At 44.5% G+C, this 23,660-nt stretch overlaps 1 protein-coding gene across 8 annotated transcripts in view; it reads right to left on the bottom strand.

The window, feature by feature from the left end:
* Nucleotides 1–10,687: 10,687 nt before the first annotated feature.
* Nucleotides 10,688–23,660, bottom strand: part of LRCH3 (leucine rich repeats and calponin homology domain containing 3) — a 366,756-nt gene continuing 353,783 nt past the window's right edge. For 3 of the 8 annotated variants that reach the window (XM_078665641.1, XM_078665638.1, XM_078665642.1), the window contains one exon: nucleotides 10,688–17,482. In XM_078665641.1, the coding sequence (XP_078521767.1) occupies nucleotides 17,363–17,482 (120 nt within the window). In that variant the 3' untranslated portion in view covers nucleotides 10,688–17,362. The remainder of the gene's footprint in view (nucleotides 17,483–23,660) is intronic. The other 5 variants (XM_078665635.1, XM_078665639.1, XM_078665640.1 and 2 more) reach the window with 3 other exon arrangements.

Here is a 23,660-nt window from a genome sequence, read left to right as displayed (position 1 = left end):
ATATTTATCTTTGAATTTTAGACTTGCACCTGTCATCCAAAAGTCATGATGCTTCTATTGTACAAAATGAACTCCTCCACAAAGTACAGATACTATAGATTTTAAAAGCCCACTTTCACTATGTGATTTGCACAACATGGTAGACTCCTGAAGGAAAAGTTATCATTGCGTCGTCTTTTCAGCACAATGTTGTCATGTTTATGGAAATGTGTTTTTTGCAGTAAGTAATTGATCTTATTGCTGCTCAAAATTAACTTGTTTATAGCAGCCACATTGCTCAACAACATAGCTTAAAGATATTGGCAAATCCAATAGCTTTGGCTAAAAACTTACAAGGTCTTAAAGGCGATCTATTGGCTATGCCAATGCTTGTTCTATTTCCCCTAGTGCTACTCCCAAAGGTCTGTTGACATCCAGGTGCAGGGCTACACATTGAATTGTGCTGCTGTTGAAGGTGGTTTATTTGGAGACAGCTTTTATCACTACCTGTTGAGAAGATCCACATCAGAGACAGACTAGTAATGCCCCAAGGAGTACATAAGAGAAATGTTTGTTGATGCTATTGGGGAATGGTGCATAAGCACAGAGATACCCCCATATAGGGTATATCAGCACCGTGTTGTATTCGTGCTCGGTTTTCTAATGTTTCCAGCATGGTGCTGGAGATTGATGTATAGACGATATGCCCATCCTCCTCTCCTTACTCGCCGAATATCAGTCAGAACCACCTTGTGGCTGTTGCAGTAGTTCTTTTCATTCCACCTGGTGGAAGAAATTTAGATCTCATGTGCCAGCTGATCTCATCAGTTGTCTTCTGTCCTCAGTATCGCCTCTCTGTCCCCATCCCTGTGTTGAAGCAACCCACCCAAAGTGGCTGCAGACTCCTATTCCTGACTTTGCAACTCAAATTCTTAGCACACGACCAACACAAAGGAGCCAATGGATTGTGGTTTAAGTGGACATATCTATTAGGTACATAAGTATGCTGATTAAGAGTGGTATTAGAGTAAAAATACAATGTTCGTCTGTTCTAGTTTCCTAGGATGCACTATGATTTTCTGTGATGTCACCATCACTAGAGAAGTTGTGTTCTGTCATTTCGTAGTGGCATCATAATGATTCATTCTTAGTGGTTTAATGAACAAGTTACTTACCTTCGGTAACGCCTTATCTGGTAAAGACTATCTAGCCGCCGATTCCTTACATTACAATATTCACTAAGCATCAGACTGGATCCGGAAACATTTGGTGAGCAGTACCCTTGTGAGCCGGTAGGTAGTCCGATTTGGCTCCATATGGCATCGTCAGTCGTCCGCACCGGAAGCGACGTGCACGGTGCCTATATAGGCACCGCCCCGTGTGCTGACATAAGTTTCTTTTGAGAGTTTCCACTTTAGAAGTAAGAATTCACGAGGAAAATTGACCACTGATGGGGAAATATTTGGCACTGATATGGATAAATCCTTATCTCTATAATCCAGTCGCAGAGTGGGAAGAATTCATGAGTCAGTAAGAAATTTGTGGCTAGATAAGAGTCTCTAACAGATAAGGCACTACCGAAGGTAAGTAACTTGTTCATCTGATAGAGACTATTAGCTGTAGATTTCTTATCTTAGAATAGACACCCAAGCAATACCTCCCCAGAGGCGGGTTGCAATAAGATTATACTAAGAAGTCCTGTAATACTGCATGGGCAATATGACCATCTTGCCAGACCTGAATGTCTAGATAGTAGTGCTTCGTAAACGTGTTGCCACCTTACTGCCGGACAGACATCCAGGACAGAAACTCAGTGAGCGAACACATTGGTTGCAGCTTCGGCTCTGGTAGAATGAGTGTGCAAACCCTTCGGGGTTGCTTTCTGGCCAGTGCATAGCAGATATTGACGCAAAGATTTAGCCATCGGGAGATGGTCTGCTTCTGTACTGCCTTCCCTTTCTGGTCTCCGACCTACCCAACTAGGAGTTGATAGTCTACCCGGAACTCACAAGTGCCATCAAGGTGGCAACGCGCTTTTTGGGGCCAGTTGATGGGGTCCCTCCTCTTCTTTAGAATGGTGAGGTGGACTGCAAAAGGTAAGCAGAGTGATGGATTGGCCTACATGAAAAGAGGTAACCACTTTCGGTAAGAAAGATGCCCTAGTTTGAAGAACCAGTTTATCAGGGAAGAAAGTGGGGTATGGAGCACATGCAGAGAGCGCTTGTAGCTAACTGACCCTCTGGGCAGTTGTTATTGCCACTAGAATGTCTGTTTTAATGGTGAGAAGTCTGAGTGGGCAGTTGTAAAGCGACTCAAAGGGAGCGCACAGCAGAAAAGTAAGAACCAGATTAAGGTCCCACTGGGCATTATAAAAAGCGCTGGTGGGAAAATGTGTTGGCAATCTTTTAAAAACCTATGTACAATAGGGGATTTGAAAAGAAACACAAGATCTGGGGACTGCAGACATTGCTGAAAGGTAACCTTTTAATGTGTCCAGAGCTGACCTGTGCAGGGCCAAGGAAAGAATGAATAAGGGAACCTGAGAAATGGATGCGGATAGAGGCAGACGTATACCGTCTTGGTTGAGGGACACTTGGCTGCCAGGATAAAATTGCAGACTTCAGACGGAAGGTCAAAAGCTGTCAACTGTTGCCGCTCAATCTCCACGCATGAAGGCGAAGCAATTTCAGGTTTGGGTGCAGGACCTTTGCTCTGTTGCTGCGACAGAAAACCTTCCCGAAGAGGCAGCCTGATTGGAGGATCTGCACTCTATCTCAAAGGCTCCGGATATCACACTCTCCATGCCTAATCAGGAGCGGCAAGAATGACCTAGGGCTGGTGGTTTCTGATATTCTTGAGAACTCTGGGGAGGAGTGGTATAGGCAGAAAGGCATACAAGAGGTCCGAGCACCACTAGAGACTAAAACCACCTTTGTGCAAAAGCAGCCTTGGAAACTCAAATGCGCAAAACTGCAGACATGTGATAGAGACTTCTTGAAAGAATGGTTGCAGTATCTGGTTGTGCAGTTCCCATTCGTGTATTTGTTCTGACTCTCTGCTTAAGATGTCTGCTATCTGATTTTGAACTCCTGGTAGGTGTTCGGCTAACAGATAGATGTTTTGAGGAATGGCCCATCTCCAAATTTCCTGCGCCAGTCTGGATAGTTGGAGAGTATGTCCCCCCCTGTTTTTGAATATAATACATTGCTGTCATGTTGTCTGTTCTGATCAGGACTGCTTTGTTGAGAATCTGCATTTGAAAAGCTTTTAATGCTAGAAACACTGCTAGTAGTTCTAGATGATTGATGTGCAGTCTTCTTTGCTGTACACTCCATCTTCCTTGTACTGTATATTTGTCCATATGCGCTCCCCATCCGGTGAGCGATGCGTCCGCTGTTAGCACCACTTGTGGAATTGGTTCTAGGAACGACCGCCCCTTGGAAATGTTTGTTGTGTTCCACCACTTCAGAGAGCGATGTGTGCGGTCGGCTACCAACACCAGATCTGTAATCTGACCTTGAGCCTGATTCCACTGTGTTGCTAGACATTTTTGAAGCAGACGCATTTGTAGTCTGGCATATGGTATTACCAGTATGCAGGAGGACATCATCCCTAATAACTGCATGAACACTCGAGCTGTTAGTGAGTGTTGTGGTTGAAATCTTTGAATCAATGTGAGCATTGTTTGAATCCTGACTGGATTGGGGTATACTTTGGCTTTTTCTGTATCTATAGTAGCCCCTAGATATTGTTGAACCTTGTTTGGTTGCAGGTGGGATTTTGTGTAGTTCACCGTAAACCCTAGCTGGTGCAGCAGCTGAATTGTCTTTTGTGTGTTCTGAAGACATTCCTTTTGTGACTTGGCCTTTATTAGCCAATTGTCCAAGTAAGGGAAGACATGTATTTGTTGTCTACTTAGGTGTTCTGAAACCACTGCTAGGCATTTTGTGAACACCCTTGGTGCTGTTGTGACTCCGAACGGAAGGACTTTGAACTGATAATGTTGTCCTTCCACTACAAACCTGAGGTATTTTCTGTGGGATTTGTGAATTGGGATATGAAAGTAAGCGTCTTTTAGATCCAGTGTAGAAAGAAAGTCCCCTTTCTTCAGTAAAGGAAGTACTTGTTGGAGCGTGACCATGTGGACATGTTCCGAATTTATGTATGTATTGAGAGGTCTGAGGTCCAGTATTGGTCTTAGAGACCCATCTTTTTTGGGAATTAGAAAGTACAGAGAGTATACTCCTGTTCCCTGTTGATGTTGTGGAACCTTCTCTATGGCATGCTTTTGTAGCAGTGATAGTACTTCCTGTTTTAACAATGTCAGATGATCTTGACTCATTGGACGCTGTTTGGGGGGGATGTTTGGCGGGGTAGCCGTGAGTTCTAGGCAATAACCATGTTGGATAATTTGTCTCACCCACCTGTCTGATGTGATGTTTTCCCAGACAGGTAGGAACTGTGATAGGCGTCCCCCGACCGGTGTTATATGGTCTGGGGGAGCTGTATGAAGTCACTGTTTTGGGGTAGGAGAGTTGCGGTTGTTGTTATTTCCGCGACCTCTACCTTTGTGTTACCTCTGTAACTGCCTCTAGAATTACCTTTGGGTGATGTTGGTGTAAAAGAGGTTGATTGCTGGCTTGTGCCTGTATTCTTTGATCCGCCTCTATAGGTGGACCTACGAAAGGAACCCCTTTGAGCTGGCTGTTGCAATGCTCCCATTGATTTATCCGTTTCCGTGTCTTTTTTCATCTTTTCTAACGCCTCATCTGTACTTGAGCCGAAAAGTGTTTTCCCATCAAAAGGCTGGATCAATAAGGAAGTTTGTACCTCTTGTTTGAACCCTGAGACTCAGAGCCATGCATGTCTTAACATGATACTAGTGTTTATGGATCTTGCTGCAGTGTCTGCTGCGTCTAAGGCGCACTTAATGGAATTGTTAGTTATTAACTTCCCCTCTTGTATGAGCTGATCTGCCCTTTTTTGATGTTCCTTTAGGGAGATGTGTAATGAGTTTTTCTAACTCATCATAATGAGCTCTATCATAACGTGCAAGTAGCGCTTGCGTATTAGCTATGCGTCAGCTGTTTGCCGCTTGGGATGCTACTCTTTTGCCAGAGGCATCTATTAACTTGGACTCCTTATCAGGAGGAGGAGCTTCTCCTGTAGTTAGTGAGTTTGCCCTCTTACGAGCGTTTGTAACTACCAGCGAGTCCAGAGGTATTTGTCCCTTAATAAATATTGGGTCCTTTGGGGCTGCCTTATATTTCTCATCAATTCTTGGGTTTAATACCCTAGCCCTCACAGGGTCTTTAAATAGGTCTGATGTGTGATTGAGGAGACCCTTAAGCATTGGTAGGGTCCCTGAGGTTTTTTGTGCAGCAGGTAGTGTTTCTAAAAGGAAATCTTCTATTTGAGGTTCCGCATGTAAATCTACCTTGTGGTATTTTGCTGCCCTATTAATTAATTGTGCAAAACCTGTATTATCATCAGGTGGTGAGGGTTTTGAGGGATACAGGTCAGGGTCATTATCATTATCTGACACTGCGTTATAATCTTCCCATGGGTCTGTGTCTTCTGGGATAGTGTCGCTATCCTCCCTAGAAAGTTCCCCCTCCCCTGTGTCATTTTCTACATCTGTTTGAGGTGTAGATGGGCGTGGTGTAGAAGGTGGAGGAATAGCTGGCAGAGTGTGAGGAAGAGGAGAAGAGGGTGTGTCTCTATGTTGTGGAGAAAGGGGAGGAGTTTTATTTGTCCCCATTGTTCTCTTCTTAGGAGGAGGAGCTTTGTCCTCCGACTGTTCATTCTTCCTCTTTTTAGGTAGTTTTGTCACCACCATGCCAGTCTGTGGATCAATAAACAAAGTCTTTTGTTTTGGATCTGTTTGTTGCTCCTGTGTCGGTACCGAAGTTTCTGGTTCCGAAAGGTGCTTTTGCTTCTGCTTCTCGATGTTATGTGTTTTCGGCACCGAGAGTTTGCTCGAGTCCGAGGAAGTCTTCGACGTCGAAGCATGTTTCGGTTTCGACATGGCATGTTTCGACTGCGAGCTTTCCTTGGTATGGAGCTTCGGTGTCGATGTCGACCGCTTCTCGGATCCGACATAGTGGGAGGCCGAGTGTTTCGGTTTCAGTTTCGATGCCGAGCCTGAAGGCGGGGCGTCGGAAACTTTTTTCGGTTGTCTGACCGGGCTCGAAGGCGGGGTCGACACCAATCGGAGTCGTTTTTTGGCAAAGGGACGTCGTCACTCACGGTTTGATGAATGTCGATTTCTTCGATGTCAGACTCGTCCGCTTCCGACCCCGACTCTTCCTCATCTTCTTCTTCCTCCTCGGGGTGTTGGGCCTCGAACAACTCCGGGATTGCATCTGACTGCATTCTCGACGCCTCGTGTCTTCGGGCTTGACGGTTTCTAATCGTCGACTTGGAGGAGAATGCCGCGCAGGCTTCACAGTCCCTGGATTCGTGTTCAGGGGATAAACAGAGGTTGCACACCTCGTGTAGGTCCTTGTGTGGGAATTTAGCACCACACGTTGGACATTTTTTGAATGGAGTCCTTTCCATGGACTCCGGGCTGGACTACGTCGAGATAGGCCTCCCGGTCTCGTCGACGTAGAAGTTGGAAATCTTGTTGTTGACGTCGAAGCGCGTCGAAATGGAAATGAACTCGCGCTCGATAACAGTACCGTCGAATTGGAAAGAGAATACGCGCCGAAATATAACTCTTTTCTCGAAGTTGCTCCGGAGCGCTTCGATCCTCATCCGAACCAGATGGCGGAAAAAAACAATCTAAGGATGAAGCCGATGTCCATGCACACTAACACCCAAAGGAGGAGTCATCAGTCTCGTGACTACAAAAGACTTCTCCAGGAGAAAAACAAGTGCAATCATCCGAGCCCAACACCAGATGGCGATCTATTCATAAATGTACCATCTGCAGCCCATATGACTCGAACAGTTGCTTACCTGTAATCCTAATTCTCTCCCAGGGGAATCCTTATCAAAGTTATAAGCATGAATGGTCAAGGCCACGTGCGGGGATCCTGGAGCACTTTAAAAAACTTTTTTTTTTATATATGTAATAAACTTTGCACGCAATATATATCACTACAGCCTAAAGAAAGTCTAAAAATGGCCATTACATTGATTATGCACTTTAAAAATAATCCAATTACATAGACATGTCATTAATAGAAAATTACTATAGCCAATCTTTCACAAACCTTTTTAGAAGGAAAAGGAACACCCTCCCATCATGCCTCACAGGTGACAGGTCAGGTCACGTTTATTGAGATTAGGAATCCTGGGTACAAGAATTGTTGAGAGCTGTAATAGTTTCCATCCAAGGTGGGAGGGTGCTTAGGACTTTGATGAGGATTCCCATGGAAGAGAACTGGCAATAGGTAAGAACCTTTTCTCTTCTCTTCCAGGGGATACTCATCAATAGTCATAAGCACTGTATAGAATAGCAAGCCCATCCTACACGATGCAGACATGAAATAAGAACAGCCCCAACAATCACCCGAAAAGGTTCCTCTAAGAAGCCTGCCCTACTTGAGTATCAGCTTTAGAGTCTGAAGCAAGACAATAATGTCTAGTATAGGTATGTACAGATCTGAATGTAGCAGCTTTGCATATGTCCGAAATGGAGACTATTCTAAGCAGACCTGCAGGTGCAGCCTTCCCCCTTGCAGAAAATGCTTTGGGTCTACTAGGTAAGGATTTTTAGCTAGTTGGTAAGAGAAGCATACAAGAAACTATCCACTGAGAGATAGTTGTTTTGACGATGCCAAACATGTTCTCACTGGGCCATAATTAATAAAGAGGTGATCTGATTTCCTTATGTCTCTGGTTTTAACGAGGTAGAATTTCGCTACTCTTATCAAGTGAGTGTAAAAACCTTTCAGCTGGAATGGATGGACTAGGGAAGAAGGTTGGTAAGGAGATGGTTTGATTAATGTAGAAATCTGAAACCACCTTAGAAAGTCAACTGGGATGAGTTCTTATCACAACTCTATTGTCAAAAATTGTGTATGGTTCTACAGATCATAATGCTTGAATTTACCTCACTCTGCATGCTGAAGTGATTGCTAATAGGAAAGACGCTTTCTATGTTAGATGCTGTAAAGAGGCTTTAGGAATGGGTCCAAATGAGGGACCCATTAATTTGGAGAGGACAATGTTAAGTTCCCAAGAAGGGGATGGTGACTTAATTGGATGGAATACTTTTATATGCCCTTAAGAAGTCTTTAATTCCAGGAATTTTAAAAAGAAAAGTTTGTGCCAGAGATTTTCTATAGGTTGTTATAGCTATAAATGCAGGTGTGAGGAATAACAGCTGGCTCTAACAGACGAGGAACCAAGAGAAGCAATGGTCACACAGCTGTTGGATGATGTAAAGTCTAAAAAATCACAGTAGCAGTAATTTGAATTTCGTTGCCTCTTCTTTTCACGTCATTGAAGGTAAGAATATCGTGTATAGGAGACATTCTGCAGGAGTTGTATAAGTCGATTTGTCACCTGACTGATGAACAAGTAGTCGTAGACGAAGATGGAGATCTCCTCCTTCTGTATCAATATCTGGACCTGTGAGATCTTCTAGATCTGGAAGTAGATCGGATTTTGCTGTGACTTTAGATCTGGAATGGTGTTGTCACGGATCCGTAGATCTTTTTGGAGATTTATTGTGGTGAAGCTGTAATATGCATGCTACATGGAAGGCCCTATTGGATTTGTAGGTAGCACGGATGGCGTGCCTGGAGAAAAATGGGGAGATGGAGATTCCCCTAGGAGATGGTGTACCAGACATTCGGACCCCAGGTGTGACCATTCATGGTAAGTACTCAGAGTCAGGGGTATGAGGCAAATATCTAAGTTATAGACTTTGATGCCAGGGTGGAGAGAAATTTAAAAGTGAATGCGATCTGGCCCTAAATGTAGAGCGAGGTCTACATTCAGCTGTGGATATTGGTGTGTCCCTTGACATCAAAAGCTTCTCTCTCGACTGACTTTTCCACTGTGTATGATATTCGATGTTTTTCCCTCAACGTCAGTTTTGGTGTTGGTTTTGCTGTTGAGACCTGCTTCTTCGATGTCGATGGACATCGACTGACGTCAATGTGTTTGTTGTCAGTGAACATCGAGTATGTTTCAACGTCGAGTGATGGCTTGATCCTACCTTTGATGGCGTACTTCTTGATGGCAAGTACACCGGTAACTGTTCAGTTCTCAATGAAATACCTCTCGAAGTTGATCCGGATAGTCTTATCTTGTGATGGTGATGTGTCTCTGGATTTCCCTCTGTGAGAGTCCTCTCAGTGAGAGGACGGCTCTTTGGATGACGATTAACCTTCCCCAAGGACTCTTGATGAAACAGTTGTCCTTTCTTGGAGACCATGTAGCCTGTTCTTTTTTCTGTCCTTCAGAGTACGCGTAAAACATTTCTGGAGGTGACCACATGTCTCAAGATTGTGAGACTCCGGAAGGCGAACAATGCAGACAGAATGAAGATCTGAGCCTTTTTCTTCCCACAGGAAGGGCACTTCATAAAACGAGAAGGCATTCTTGACAGGAAATACAAGCATTTTCTGTCAGAAAAAAAGGATATATGCTCTCTGGGTTCAGGCGATAAGAATGTGGAAAGATTTCCGGTATTTTTTGCCAAAAAGGCAGAGCTCGGTAGTCTGTGCTCCAGGATCCACACTGCAGGAGCTGGAAAAATGAACTGACCTAACGGACACCTGTGAGGCATGATAGGATAAGGGTGTAGTGTGAGGTTCTTAAAGGCATAGTGCCAGTTTTCTCTACTATTCTGTGAATAGCAGCCTATTGGCGAAAAAGGTCTTATATTCACTTTCCTTTTATAAAGAAAGTTTGTGAAAGATTTTCTATAGTCATTTTTCATTAAGGACATATTTCTATGTAATTGGATTCTTTTCAAAGTCAAAGCTCAATGTAATCTGCTTATTTTTAGCCTGTCTTTAGACTCCAGATATATACAGATGTGTGTGTGTGTAAAGTACTGCATACAAAGTTTATTTTATATATATATATATATATATATATATACATACATATACACACACACACACACACACGCACACACATTTTTTAAAGTGCTCCGGGACCCCAGCATGTGACAGGAATATTACTGATGAGGATCCCCTGTAAGAGAACATTTGCCTGGAGGTTATGGAAGGTAAAGAGGGAGGACATAAGATACAACAAAACCCAATGAGGACAAGAATACACTCATCCAAGATCCGTGGTGAAGTACAACTCTCTCCAATCCTGAACCATCATCTACCTCCAAATATGCTATTTCCAATCTAACCCCTTCCCCATAATAAACATCTGGGAGTACAAGAGGGCTCTAGTGCACTTGAACCTTCAGCCAGGAGATAGGCACACATCCGATCCAAAGAGTCACCCGAGTGCCACATTAGAAGCATGAAGGACCAGCAGCAGAAGAACATTAAGTGAGTGCAATATGTCTAAACTTCACTTGCATTCTGTACCAGAACCCTAAAGAAAGCGCACATCCTTCCCTCACCTCACCGTTAATCGCCTTTGTCTCTCACCATCACAAAGGCTGGAAGTAAGGTTGCATGTCCTGTGGTCTATCTACAGAGGACCCACATTACATTCTCACTGCTCTCAGAAAACACCATTACACATTTGTCTTAACCACAAAAGACAAACACTTCTGACGTCAGTTTTAAAACTATAGCCTTTATTTCAAATTACCCACATTTTTTTTAACATGCTGGAGCTTTACATGAACCGCAAGAGTCAGGCAACTTAAAAAAAGAGCTATCAGGTCATGTATATTGACATTTATATTTTTTAACATTCTTAAAAATTATGGAATGTATTTACAGACATACAAATATAGGCTGGTGCTTTAAAAATCACATACTTTACAGGTTTACAAGCTTTTGTTTTAGATAAAACCATATCAGACTATTTAATAAAAGACTTTTAATACACTATCTGTACAAATGCAAAGTCTAAGGATCCAAATCATTTTACTTCCTCCCCTAGTTTAAAACAAACTTCACAAAAGGTTAATTTACAATAAAACCCTGTAAAGGTGTGTATTGCCACCTACCATCACTCGGCTAAAGTGGCAGAACAACTTCACACGTGCAATAATGGAAGAATTTGTTAGAAGCCTACAATGACAAACACTGCATGAGCCTGCCATCAGAAACATGCAAACATGGCAGCCATTACACAACAGTACTTAATCCCTTCTTTTAAAGTAGGGTGTTTGTCAGGGAAGGCAAGCACATTTCTTTAATGAATTGGTAATGAAACTGGAAAGTTTAATTTATTTAAAAATAAACTACAATAAATATTTTAAAACTTTTTTTGTTTTCAAACCATCCAGACATTACTTCAATTAAAGAAACTGCAGTTTTATACAATAGCTGTCATTGCAGCAATGGTAAATTTAGCAGTTACAACATAGCTTTCTATTTACATGCTGTGGGAGGGGCTCTGCTGTTTTAGCTTTCCTGCTATGCACACTAATGAAAACAGATGCAGGATTTGGGAACGGGTGCCCTCATCATGTCTTGGACTGGTTTTTAGTCACCAGAGATCTTTTTGCGATTGTTTTTGGTGGAAAGAATGATCAAAAAAGACTCTCCACCATAGAAAAAGTGCTTTATGGGTTGAGAAAATTATGACAAAAATGTGTATTAATTTGCTTCAAAAGTGTGAATCATATCAACCAAAGAACCAGAAGATCATTAAAAATACCAAGTGCGCTAAAGCCTATATTTCACTTGTTCAAATGCGGCTCGTGCTTGGGGTACATCTACAGTTATATTGGAGCAGGTAAACAATTAGCTATTAACCGCATTTGTCCTTTTTTTCTGACCCCAGACCACAATTAGTCACAATAGACAATTCGGGACTAGAATGCACAAACCCCTCCCTGTTCAATGCATGCCGCCAGTTTCCAACAATGGCAAAGTGACTCATTAAAAAAGAGGGACTTTTGCTCAAGAATACACACAAGTTGTTCCATAAATTCCACTCTTCTACTGTGAGACGGAGTGTAGCCTCACAAGCTAGGGATTCTGTAGCGCCACCATGAATATGCATTAAGCCTAGGTTCCCATCTAAAACCCATAGAATTGGATATGATCCTATAACAGATGGTTGATGTCGGTGCATCACTTAACGTTAAGTTGGAATATCCCTGCGATACAGAATTTCAGCCAGTGGAATTCTTCCGTTTACACCATTATCTGGACTCCTGTCTCTGCTCCCTGATTCGCTATGAAGACCACTGCCTTTTGTCCTTGAGTGCGCGGTCTGCTGTAGAATTACTGTCAAACCTGTTACTAACAAGGTGCAGATAAAAGTACAAGGAAATCTCTGTGAATTACATGTTAGCTACATGAGGAGCTGCTGTGGCACTAAGAAGCAATTCTAATGCATGCATCCCATCAAGGACGAACGGGCTGATGCCATGTTCAAGTCTTCTGGTCTGAAGGACACAAGGGCTTTCGGTTATTTAAATAAAACACATTTTGCACTTCAATAGAGTTCAGAGACGGATATTGTGGTTCTGGACACATCAGCCAGCTCAGTTCTTTGAATGGACTAAAAGTAGATACAGTATTTCTGGTATTAAAACAGTTGAGCTCAATGATTCGAAGGAGGCGCTGAATTCTCCTAGGAGCACTATACAGATGGAAAGAAAACAGTAAATGCTGAATTGAACTAAAACAGATTAATTGGCTTGATGCAAAAGAACAACCCCACATGCACACAGACTCCATGCCATACATACAAGTAGGAGTTAGGGAGGGAGTCAGCACTTGGTTAAGACATCCTTGTGTTCGAACAATATAGTTGTTCTAATCTGTCCGGTGTGAAGAAAACAGATGAACCAACACACGGGGATCTAAAAGAAACATGTTACATGCAAAAAAAGACAAGCCAATTTGTGAGTAATGGCATACCTTCACCAACAGCACCACCTCTAGTGGTAGCAGAACTTCCTAAACTGCATTGACTGCTCACACATGCATCATCAGCTCCAGAGATATACACTCCTCTTGGTGCTAGCGCTGTACCCAAGTGTTACAAACAACGGGTCTAGTGAATCGCACACTGCCACTAACCGTATTACATCGAATGATAGCAGAACTCCACAAACCGCATCACTTCTAGAGATAGGACAAACCGTTATCACCTCTTGTGATAGTGCAAGACTGCATTTCCCCGGACAACAGTCTAATCCACACTTGATATTGGCTCTAGTGGTATTTCTATCCACAAACCGCATTGTTTGTAAGGCACTCCTGAAAAGAGGTGGCAGCATCAATGCCTGAAGGAGCACTGTTATATTAATCTTGAGGGCACCGCCCTTTGGCTCAATTCAAACCCTGGTGCCCATCAGAGGCGAAGCACCTGTCTTCTAAACTGGAGCGTGATCTGTGGATGTGGCTGAATCGTGCTAGTGTACTGGCTCTGAAGAGTTCAGGAAAGTGAGGACAGGAAAGGTGACTTTTCTCTTGCAGTCCTTTTTGTTGCTTGATATTTATTCATTTTGAACTCACTTGCTCCATATAATTCTGCACCTACTGCTCATAACTATTACCAACCTCACAGTTTTGGTAAAAGCAAAAGTGGCCTGACTTGCAAGGACTAGAAGCTGTGTCTACAGACAGGCTCCTATAACATCGGCCATAACCCATAATTCCGCTCCTACACCCATCAGATCAGCTGAAGAATACGCAGAGCTTTAACCTGTTACGGTGCCAGACCAATATTACGCATACTTTTGCAGGGTGATTTTAGCAGAGACGGACAAGCCTTGCTTAGTGCTTGCAGAATTGCCTTTTCATTAGCAAGATCAATTTGAGGTCAACACATCCTCAACAAATCCTCGCACCCTGTCTAACCGATCTAGGCCTTCATGCTATATGGTAATGCCGGTCACGTGTGTAGTGGGTGCCACGTTGCTAGTTTAGCCTGTCTGGAGTGTCTTTGTTGCCTCCATTACTTACCTACCTGTCTGTTGGAGGCACAGTCTGAAACATAATACAGTCTTTCTAACCAATCCAACTTTGTTACCAAGTCTCAGTTGCCTCACAGGACACCAGCAACATAAAGTATCTCTTTGCGAAAGGGAAATCGGGGGGAGCATACCGAGGCAGATGAGACCCCTGTGTGACTCCATTTACCCTCCCCCTGAGGCCCACAGCAGTCACTCGCACAGTGTGTCCCTAATGGACACCTTCCACTGTGCAAACAGTCAGTGACTGACAAGGCCATTCGGTAATCCTTCAGTCCACTGTGACTGCCAGAGGGACTGAAATCTAATGTGCTTTAACCTGCGATTCACAAAGGAGTGAACAACTCTTCTGCTTATGACTTCCAAAAAATTGACAATGTTGACATAGTGAGTTGCAAAGACATTTGCAACGGACAATGTAATTTTAATACATAGCGCATGGGTTTCTCACCTTTGCAAAGCGTGGTACCTTGAACAGCACATGCTTTATGAGGGTAAAAGGACCTCAATCTTAAATGTTCCTCTGAGACCTCCCAGCTTGAAGATCAAGGAAGGAACATGATCTAGAGGACTACATTTGAACAGAAAATGGGGTCAAAGAAAGTCTGATTAAAAGTCCTTGCGTCGACATGCACCATACTACTTTTATTCTCACCAAAATATTCAACATGATTTGGGAAACGCTAATGACTTTCATATATATTGAACTGGTTTCTATTAACAGCTCAAAGAATAATAATTCAAGGAATTATATTGCTGGATGGGCTTTTCTTGCACTTTGTGCAATATGAGATGTAACTAGCCATTGTCGACTAAAGCTCACATCTTGAAAGTCGTGTTGGACATTCTACTCCTGCCAGTACTTGCTGTCCTACAGCGGATGGGCAAGTTTTTCTCACCCGGCCTTTGCTTCTCTGCTGTCCCTCTGTAGCCTCAGCGACTGTGGTCGCCCGTTACTTCTCTGCTATGCCTCCACTGCTTCACCTCTACTTCTCTGCTATGCCTCCGCCTCTCTTCACCCGTACTTCGCTGCTATACCTCCGCCGCTTCATTGATCGTGTTCGGACATTCACAGAGTCCTCTCTACTTGCTTTTGCTGCCTGATTCTATTTCCTCTGCCGGCCCTCTGGCTCTACCAGGTCGGTTGATTATCAGTTCAGGGCTTCTGAGCTCCTTATTCTCCAGCACACGTACTCTTGTCATTTACTGGTCTCGTCCGCTGATGCTGAGCCCAACAGTTCTAGCCCATCCTAATGTCCATTCCATGGTGACGAAGCATGTTCTTCAGTTCCTGCCTTATTCTTCAGTCCATCTAGCAGAAGCGGTTATCGCTCTCATACGCTGTCAGTACCTGTTGTTTTTCAGTCTTTCTAGCCTTAGCACTCTGATCTATTGACCATAAGGCCACATTTCTGAATCTTCTCATTTCCTGATGCAAACAGCCCTAGAAGTACTTTCCTTTGCACTTTGCTCCTGCCAAAGACACAGGTGGTCCTCTTTGTTCTCAGGTGTACTTGCTCTCCCTGCCTCCTCAGCTTTTCTGCAGTAACTCACAACACAGGGTTTCCATGAACCTTTGCAAGTGTCTCCTGTGCTGAAGGTATACCCTGATTGTTGTTATAAAAGAGTTACAGTAGAAGGGATGCTAGAACTTCAGGGCTTCAAAACAATAGTGGTTTAGGCTATCCTATCAGTGAGATGCTGACAGATTCTGGGCTCTTTCTCTTACCTCCTGAACCACAAACGGCCATGTCTTTACAAGTGCTAGGCATGTAACACTGCTGGACACCTGGATTGTCACAGTATGACTCTCCTGACAGTGCATACCCCCTTAGCTGGTGAATATTAAAAGACCTTCTCAAAAACAGTCTCTTCTCAACCACATAGGCTCAAATAGAACCTGCTGCTGTATTCTTCACTGCGATACACTATGCCAGATCCACTCAAAAGTTCACCGACTGACTTCAATGTAGCTCCTCCGCAAAGCCCCTGTAGCTTGGCCTGACCTTCCAGCACCGGTCCATTCCCAGCACACAAAGCTCTCTTACAACAGCTGCTTCAAATATGAACACCAAGTGCTTCCCACTTCTTACCCAATGCATGTTCTTTAAACAAGGCTGCGGCTTTTAAAGCGATCTCTAACATTCCATCAAACTCCCTCTCAACAGTATGTCAGGTGGCATCTCACTGGAGGAAGATAAGCTTTCAGCAAGTCACAACGAAAGTAGCTGTAAAAAGCAAAATCAGTGAGAAACTTAAAGGCATGTTAGTAAGGGGCAAAGATGCAGTCATGTGGGAATAAACTGCCTGTTTAAGCACCCTTTGTTGTGATGACTTACAATACCCTAAGTCTAGGAAATGGAGAGAGCAGCTTCTGATAAAAGATAAAAAGAGAACCGGAGATACAAGTGTGGTATGAATTTACTGCTGGGAAGGGAATGAGACGGTAAGGAAGGAGAGCTCGTAAGAGGGTCAGGGAGCCGATAGCCAGGGAACGCTTCTTTTGCATGGCTATAATGGAAGGAGCACAGGCTGCCCCGCTCCCAACACTCGCTACAGGGTGGTAGCAAGATTTCAATTGTGATGACCGCATCAACCAAAGGACATGTCACTCCAAGCAGCAACTCTGTGACAAAGCCTCAGTTATCAGGCTAGACGACTCTGCACTTTTCAGAGAGGTGAAAAAAAACCACATCACTTGAAAAGTGAACTTCAACTGAACCATTTGTAGGAATGTTCCTAACTCTTTTCCCACTTACAAACACGGCCCTGTCTAAGACCATTCCAGAACAGAAGAGTCTCTTATATTATATATTTTAGTAGGATTGATTCATTAAATGTGCCACCCTCATAAGGCTGCCTTGATTGAAGATGTTTTGGTTTCACACATGTAAAGGTCATGAATTAACCAACTATGAAACCCCTTGCATCAAAGGGAAGCCTGCTAGGCCAGATCACATGACACCGTACTCCTCTTGCCACTCTCGGCGCTTCACAGGCCCAACCGGGGACACACTACCACAGCTCCCCGCATTTCATGTGAAACATCCTGGGAGCACCTGGGGTGCAGGGACATTACTCTCAATCCATGTTCATTGCGACACAGGCACCCAAAGTCTATACTTGAATAATTAACCACAATTTCCATACTTATTAAATGGAAATAGAGGCCTTCTCCAAAAAAAGTGGAGGAATAAAAATATCTTCCCGCTCAGATTCTCGGAAACAGTGACATAGTTCTGACGATGGGCTAGATCCGCCCAGTGCTGATTTGTGTTTTTTGTGGTGGAGAAACGGCAGGAAGAACATCACGGTCTTCAGTATGACGCCGCCGCCTGGGGCAATCCTTCACACTGCAGACGAGTGTTGGTGTTTTGGTGGGGCCAGTTCAAGAAGAGCTTTCACAGTCCCCGCCACGTGAGCCAGGCCCTTTTCTTCAAGGATGTGTAGTGGAAGGCACAAGCACTCCTGAAAAGAGGGAGATTTGGAAAGAGGCAAAACAAAACAAAAAAAAGAAATAAAAATGATGGATGAACAATGTAACTTAAAAACCAACTGAAATTAACAAATGAAAAACAGAGAAAACATTAAGTACACTGAATGAAACTCAAAAATAAAATAAGCAAAACTGAGTGAAACATACTAGAATGGTATTGGAGATGAGATAAAAGAGACACAGGACTTAAGGGTCGCTTTGGCAGAGAAATGTACATTGGATCAAGAAGCTCAAAAGCAGATAAACATTAACTTGCAGTCTCACCCTTTCTGCGTGCAAGGAATTAAACAAAAATACACATATTAACATTTCAACAGCAAAAGTCCTTATATCATAAAAGATGTTTTAACTTGGAGCTCCACGCGATACCGGTCAACTTTAGAGTTCTTGTAAAATGTCTCAAACCTAGGACACTAGCAATCACAGCTCTCCATTTGCCATTAAAAATGCAGTGGATTAACCCCTCCCATGCTTGTGACGGAACCGTTCCGTCACGAGCCTCGGGTGGGCTGTGCTGGTGACAGAATCGTTCCGTCACGGCCCGCTCGCCGCGCCGCGCAAATTCCGCGCCTGCGCTGACGTTCTAATGGGCGGGTCCGTGACAGAACTGTTCCGTCACAAGCACAGCTCACCCGAGGGCCGTGACGGAGCGGTTCCGCCACGAGCACGGGACCGCCGCGCGGCCCCGCCTCCCCCTTAGCGCTGCGGCGGAATAGCCGCCGCAGCGAAGGGGTTAAAAGTACTTAAGAGACAAAACCCTATGTCTAACCATGAATATTAAAAGCACTGTATTCCAGAGATGCTGGAACAATTTTCACAATGGGGCAAAGGCATTGATATTACATCACTGATGTCAACGAGATTATGAAAAATATAAGGGTCACACGAAAGACAAATATACCAAATGAATCACACCCATTCAGCAGGAGAGTGGCGAGGGTGCAATGTGTAGCTGGTGGTTCATTTTGGAGCTCAGAGTCGCAAATATATTACTAAAGCATGGTGTGGTCGCGCACTACGATTTACAGACAGCACATTGACCACTGAAATGGCCACAAAATTCACAAAGACATGCAGTTTTACTTCTAAAACTATACAGCGCACAAAAGGCAAAGTGTGAAATCTGTTTCCACCACACTTCAGGGTTACAAAAAAAGGTGCTCTTTGGTGCAGCACTCATCTTAAATATTTAATCTTTTATTAGACTACAAAACGGATGTAGTCTTTGAAACCGAAACATGGCTTCAAGAACATTACTCCCACGATATGTTTGCTGCTCTCCCGCTGGGATATAAAGAGGAGGAGGCTTAGCTATAATTTGTAAATCTGACTTTTTAAGTCACAACTTGTTTATTCATCCCAGACTGTGAATGTTATCTCTTTTCTATTAATCTTCCCAAGAGTTTACTTAATCTGGTTCCTTAATTTATCGTCCACTAGGTTCGGTTGGATTAAGGAGCTCTCTAGCCCAGGAGAAGCTTTATCACCGTACATTCTCAAATTTGCGAATTTATCTGCTTTATGAGACTTTATTATTTACTTTGATGATGCCAACTGTCAGGTAGCTAATTCTATCTTGGGCCGTCTCACAGCGCTGAAACTTGACTCAACAGTAAAGGACATACTCATGCTGTAGGGCACCTTTTGGACCTGGTTTTTTAGGTCTCGCCTGTCGATGCGCATGCGCATCGAGCTTGCGAGCCTATTGCGGCTTATACAAGCTTTAACTAAGAAGCAAGGAATCGTGGCGATTCCTTGCAGTGCCCGTGACTTTTAAGCTCAATGCGCATGTGCATTGAGCTTAAAAGCGCGTGCACAGCCGCCCGCATTCCTCCGACACCTTTGAAGTGAAGCTTAGCTTCACTTCAAAGGCCCGGCTTCTTCACACCCACATGCCGCTCTCGCTCTCCCCGCTCCGCCCCCTCCCCTGCCCGCCGTGTGTTCAGCCGTCCAGCCAACCCGCAGTGCACACCGGCAGAAAGTCTGAGTTAATTGTGTGTGCCGCCTCCCTCACCCTCCCAGCTGCGGATACTTTGTTGCAGCTTTTTCCTTTCCCCACTTCCCCTGAACCCAACCCCCCCCCCAATGGTTACAGAGTACATAGTTCTTTTTTTCAGTGTCCGTTGCCTCAAACTTTTTTTTATCGGAGGAGTCCGACAGGCTCAAGTACCCCTTTTACGTACAACCTGTTACCCCCCTCCCCCCAAACACACTTTTGAAGCTCGGGGTACTGCCATCTCCCGATCTGCTGAACCCCAATGCCCTGCAGAGCCACATTTACCCTCTCGCAGCATGCCTACCTGGCCCAGAGAAGCTGCCCCCCAACTCTACTATTCCAGAAAGAAACATGTTAGCTGCAAGAATCATGTTTTTTTCTTGCGAGTCTCTGTATCTGTACCCTGCCTTCCGCGTCACGCTGCCTACGGGACCAGTCTCCTACAAGCTTCCTTTCGCGTGTTAGCATTAACTAGGGCGCTCCTACCTTGCACGCTCCTTAGTGAATATTCGCACCTGCGAGCTCCCCTTCTCCTGCACTCTATATGCAAACACGTTGCTATTGCAAGCTTCCTTTTGCTGGCACTCGCTGGTTGAAAGCTTTCCTGTTGCAAGCGTCATATTCCTTACACTCTGGTTGGCTGTTGCAAGTTTCACTTTGCTTGCCATCGCTGATTAAAAGCCTGGCTGCTGCAAGCTTGCATGCACCCTCTGGTCGAAAGCTTATGTGGGGCAGGTTTGCTTGCACTCTCCGATTGAAAGCGTGTCTGGTGCAAGCACTCTTGTTGAAAGCTTAGCTACTGGAAACTTCATTACTCCTGCGCTCTACCACTCACGTCCCTAATCTCGCTGCACAGTGGTGCCAGACTACTGCAAGCTTCCATCCACACGCAGGCTCTCCTGCACACCACTGTCCACCCCAACCCCTTGGTCGCAACACCCGATACTCCACTCGGGAGGATGGTGCTTTAAACGGACTCGGGGCGGCGACGAGCGCCTGCTCTGCCAGAGCCCTAGGACGCAGGCTGGCTGATGCTGAAGGTGGTGGGGGAAGAGCGGCGGGGAGGTGCCCCAGCCCCCACTAGTTTGAATGTGCACTGATATCGCCCTGGTTACTGCAGGCATCCAGAGAAGGGGGGTGTCACTCACAGCTCAGATTGCATCTGAGCTCGGAGGGCTGGCAGCCAGCCAGGGCCAGTGTATTTAAGAAAGACAGCCCAGGCTCTGCAGCCAGCAGTCTCTGCAGGAACTTTTCCAGGGGGAAGAGCGCCTACCTCGCTCCGCACTAGACACGTCCTGCTCTTATTTTCACGACAGCGATTTTTGCAAAGACGAGTGAATTTTTTTTCAACGACAAATTTTCATTTTCGACTTATTTTTATTGGCCATTAACTCTGTGGTTTGCGCACTCTGTCAATTTCTTATATTCTCCCATTAGGCAAAGTAACATGTGCTGTGGGCTTACTTTTTTTTATCACTTGTGTTTTTTGTTTCTCTCTCTCTCTCTCTCTCTCTCTCTCTCTCTCTCTCCTTCCCTTCCCTTCCCTTCCCTTCCCTTCATTTACTCTCTCTCTCTCTCTCCTTCCCTTCCCTTCCCTTCATTTACTCTATCTCCCCTTATTTCTCTCTCTCTTTGACTCCCCTTCATTCACTCTCTATCACCTTTATTCTTTTTCCTCTTGCTCTCTTTTCTCTCACTCATTCCCACACTTGACAGGACCAACAGTGGGCGCTTCTTACATACAGGTACAACAGAGCGCGCATCTCACACAGACAGGAACAGGGGCCACATCTCACACAGACAGGAACAGAGGATGCTTCTCACACAGACAGGAGCAACAGAGGGAGCATCTCACAGACAGGAACAACAGGGGGCGCATCTCACACAGGCAGGAACAGGGGGCACACACGCAACGCCACTCTCACACGCCACTCATCCACACAACGCCACTCATCCACGCAACGCCACTCATCCACGCAACGCCACTCATCCATTTGCAAAACGAAAAAAGTTAAACTCTTCTATTGCGAGACCTATTGCATTTTCAATGCTTGTACTAATTTAACTAGCATACAAATGGACCGCCCACTCCCCCTCAGCTGGTCAGACCACTTCTTGATCTCCTTTCAGATGTTAGGATATGTCTCAGAAAAAAAGCAATCAACTCGGACAGCCTGTCTGAGGAAATGGACAAAGTTAAACCCATTTGATTTTAGTAGAGTTTCTCTGAACAATGTTCCTAAGCTGCAGCGTCCTATGGACAAATGTGTGGAGTTCGTAAACTCTTCGGTCTTGCAGAAAAGACTGGACTTGGCTGAAACAGCTGCAGACTGTGCAGAATGTGGCAGCTTGTCTGCTATGCTGCATTAAGTGCACTGAATCAGTTTCAAAACATTTTCGCAACTGACCCTGGCTCCCAATTGCCAAACATATAAAGGCTGTTATATTTTTAAAGCATGGTATCAAATGGACCCTACTTATAGATGCCCGTTCATACATCGGTATATCCCCAGGCTAGATCTATGCTCTGGAAACTCTATTTTAGCCTCTATTCCAAGAGCAAAAAGCCTAGACAAGATGGTTGTTCTTTTACTTACTTGGGTCCTAAGCTATGGAATAGTTTAACAGCAAATACATTGAAATTATGCAACTCTTATGCTTTGTTTCAGAAGCTATTTAAGACCTGGCTTTTCTGAGCTCGTGTGTCTTGTCTGGTCCTTTTCCACTAGCACTGAGAAAACCTCCGTTTGGTTGCCATGCGCTTTACAAATCCGATTGATTTTCAAATATTTGCACTGTTATTTTACATGTATTTACATGCTGCATTGTAGAAAAAAAATATGTTACACCCATTCCTTATATGCTCTCTATACCGCAGCACAATTGTCAGATAGTTTGCTTTAGAAATTCCTCTAACTCTGCAGTCATATAAAGAAAAGTAAACACCAATCGCCATGTTAAAAAAAATAAGAAGCAGTTATTCAGAAGGAATAGACTGACATTTATCCCCTGTTTCTAAAAGCACAGCAAATGTGACAAGATAAAAATAAAATTTAAAGGCACCATTACTGTTCATTCACATTCTGAACTCCATCATGGTTATTCTGGGGGTGCTGAGCACTCCAGCCCCCCTACTTCTAGCATCTACGGTATGAACCGCCACGACTATGGCACAACACACGAAGGGACATGCATGAACCCAGCAGCGCACTCTGAATCCCTCCGTTGACCCATAACCCTTGCACAGAAGAGTATGAGCGCTAACAATGCAACTCTCCATTCATCCACTGGGCAGGAACAGCAGATAAAACATTTAGGAGCACTGGAAACGGATGATCTGTGTCCACATATACACCACATTTACACCACTGACAGCAGCTTTCTTTTTGCTCACTGAACGATGCAAGAAGCAGCGCCCTTCTGGTAGGATGGCACCTAACATGCACCAACCCAGCTATAAAAAGGTGGCATTTTAGCTCAGACGTGCTAATTTAAGACATTGCTTTCTCTACAAAGACTAGCGTCACAGTACGTTTAGTAAAGCAGCCATATACCTTTTGCAAAAGTAACCAGCTCCTTCGTCATAGGTATGAAAGGAAACTTTTCAATAGATCTCTATCAAATTGTTGAGCCATCCATTAGTCAGTGCATTAAGAATGAGGAAGCTGCCCTGAAGAGATCAACAACAACACGGATATTTGAATACTCGAAGATTTGTCAGGATTGTGTAACCTCCTACATTAATGGACTGGATTCTCCCCTGCCTTCCGCTGGAGCTTTACTTGAAGCCCTGATATTTTAAGACTTTTTGTCCTGTCTTGTGTTCACTTTGCTTATTTTTAATCAAACTCACCTACCCTCGCAGGGACCTCTCCCTTGTCTCGTTGCCTCCCGCGCAGCCGAGGTAGACGCTGCAGCGGGCCAGGCTTCCTCGCTCGCCGCCATCAGCGAGCCGCTCCCCGAGCCACGCCCACTTTCACCTGGCCACGCCCAGAACGGTACTACAAATCATGTGTCTCCCCCGTACGCGCAGCGGACGGGCGCAGCGGGCGCGCCGTTTGCGTGCCGAAGGCGCGCCTAAGGCAAGCCCGTCTGCGCCCGTCCGGGACCAGGGGCCATAGACCCTGCCCAATCTCTGTCATACACACCGGCGC

The sequence above is a fragment of the Lissotriton helveticus genome, chromosome 11 (genome assembly GCF_964261635.1).
Source record: "Lissotriton helveticus chromosome 11, aLisHel1.1, whole genome shotgun sequence".
Lineage (NCBI taxonomy): Eukaryota > Metazoa > Chordata > Amphibia > Caudata > Salamandridae > Lissotriton > Lissotriton helveticus.
Note: the sequence above shows the minus strand (reverse complement) of the source record. Positions and strands in the feature narration are given on the sequence as shown.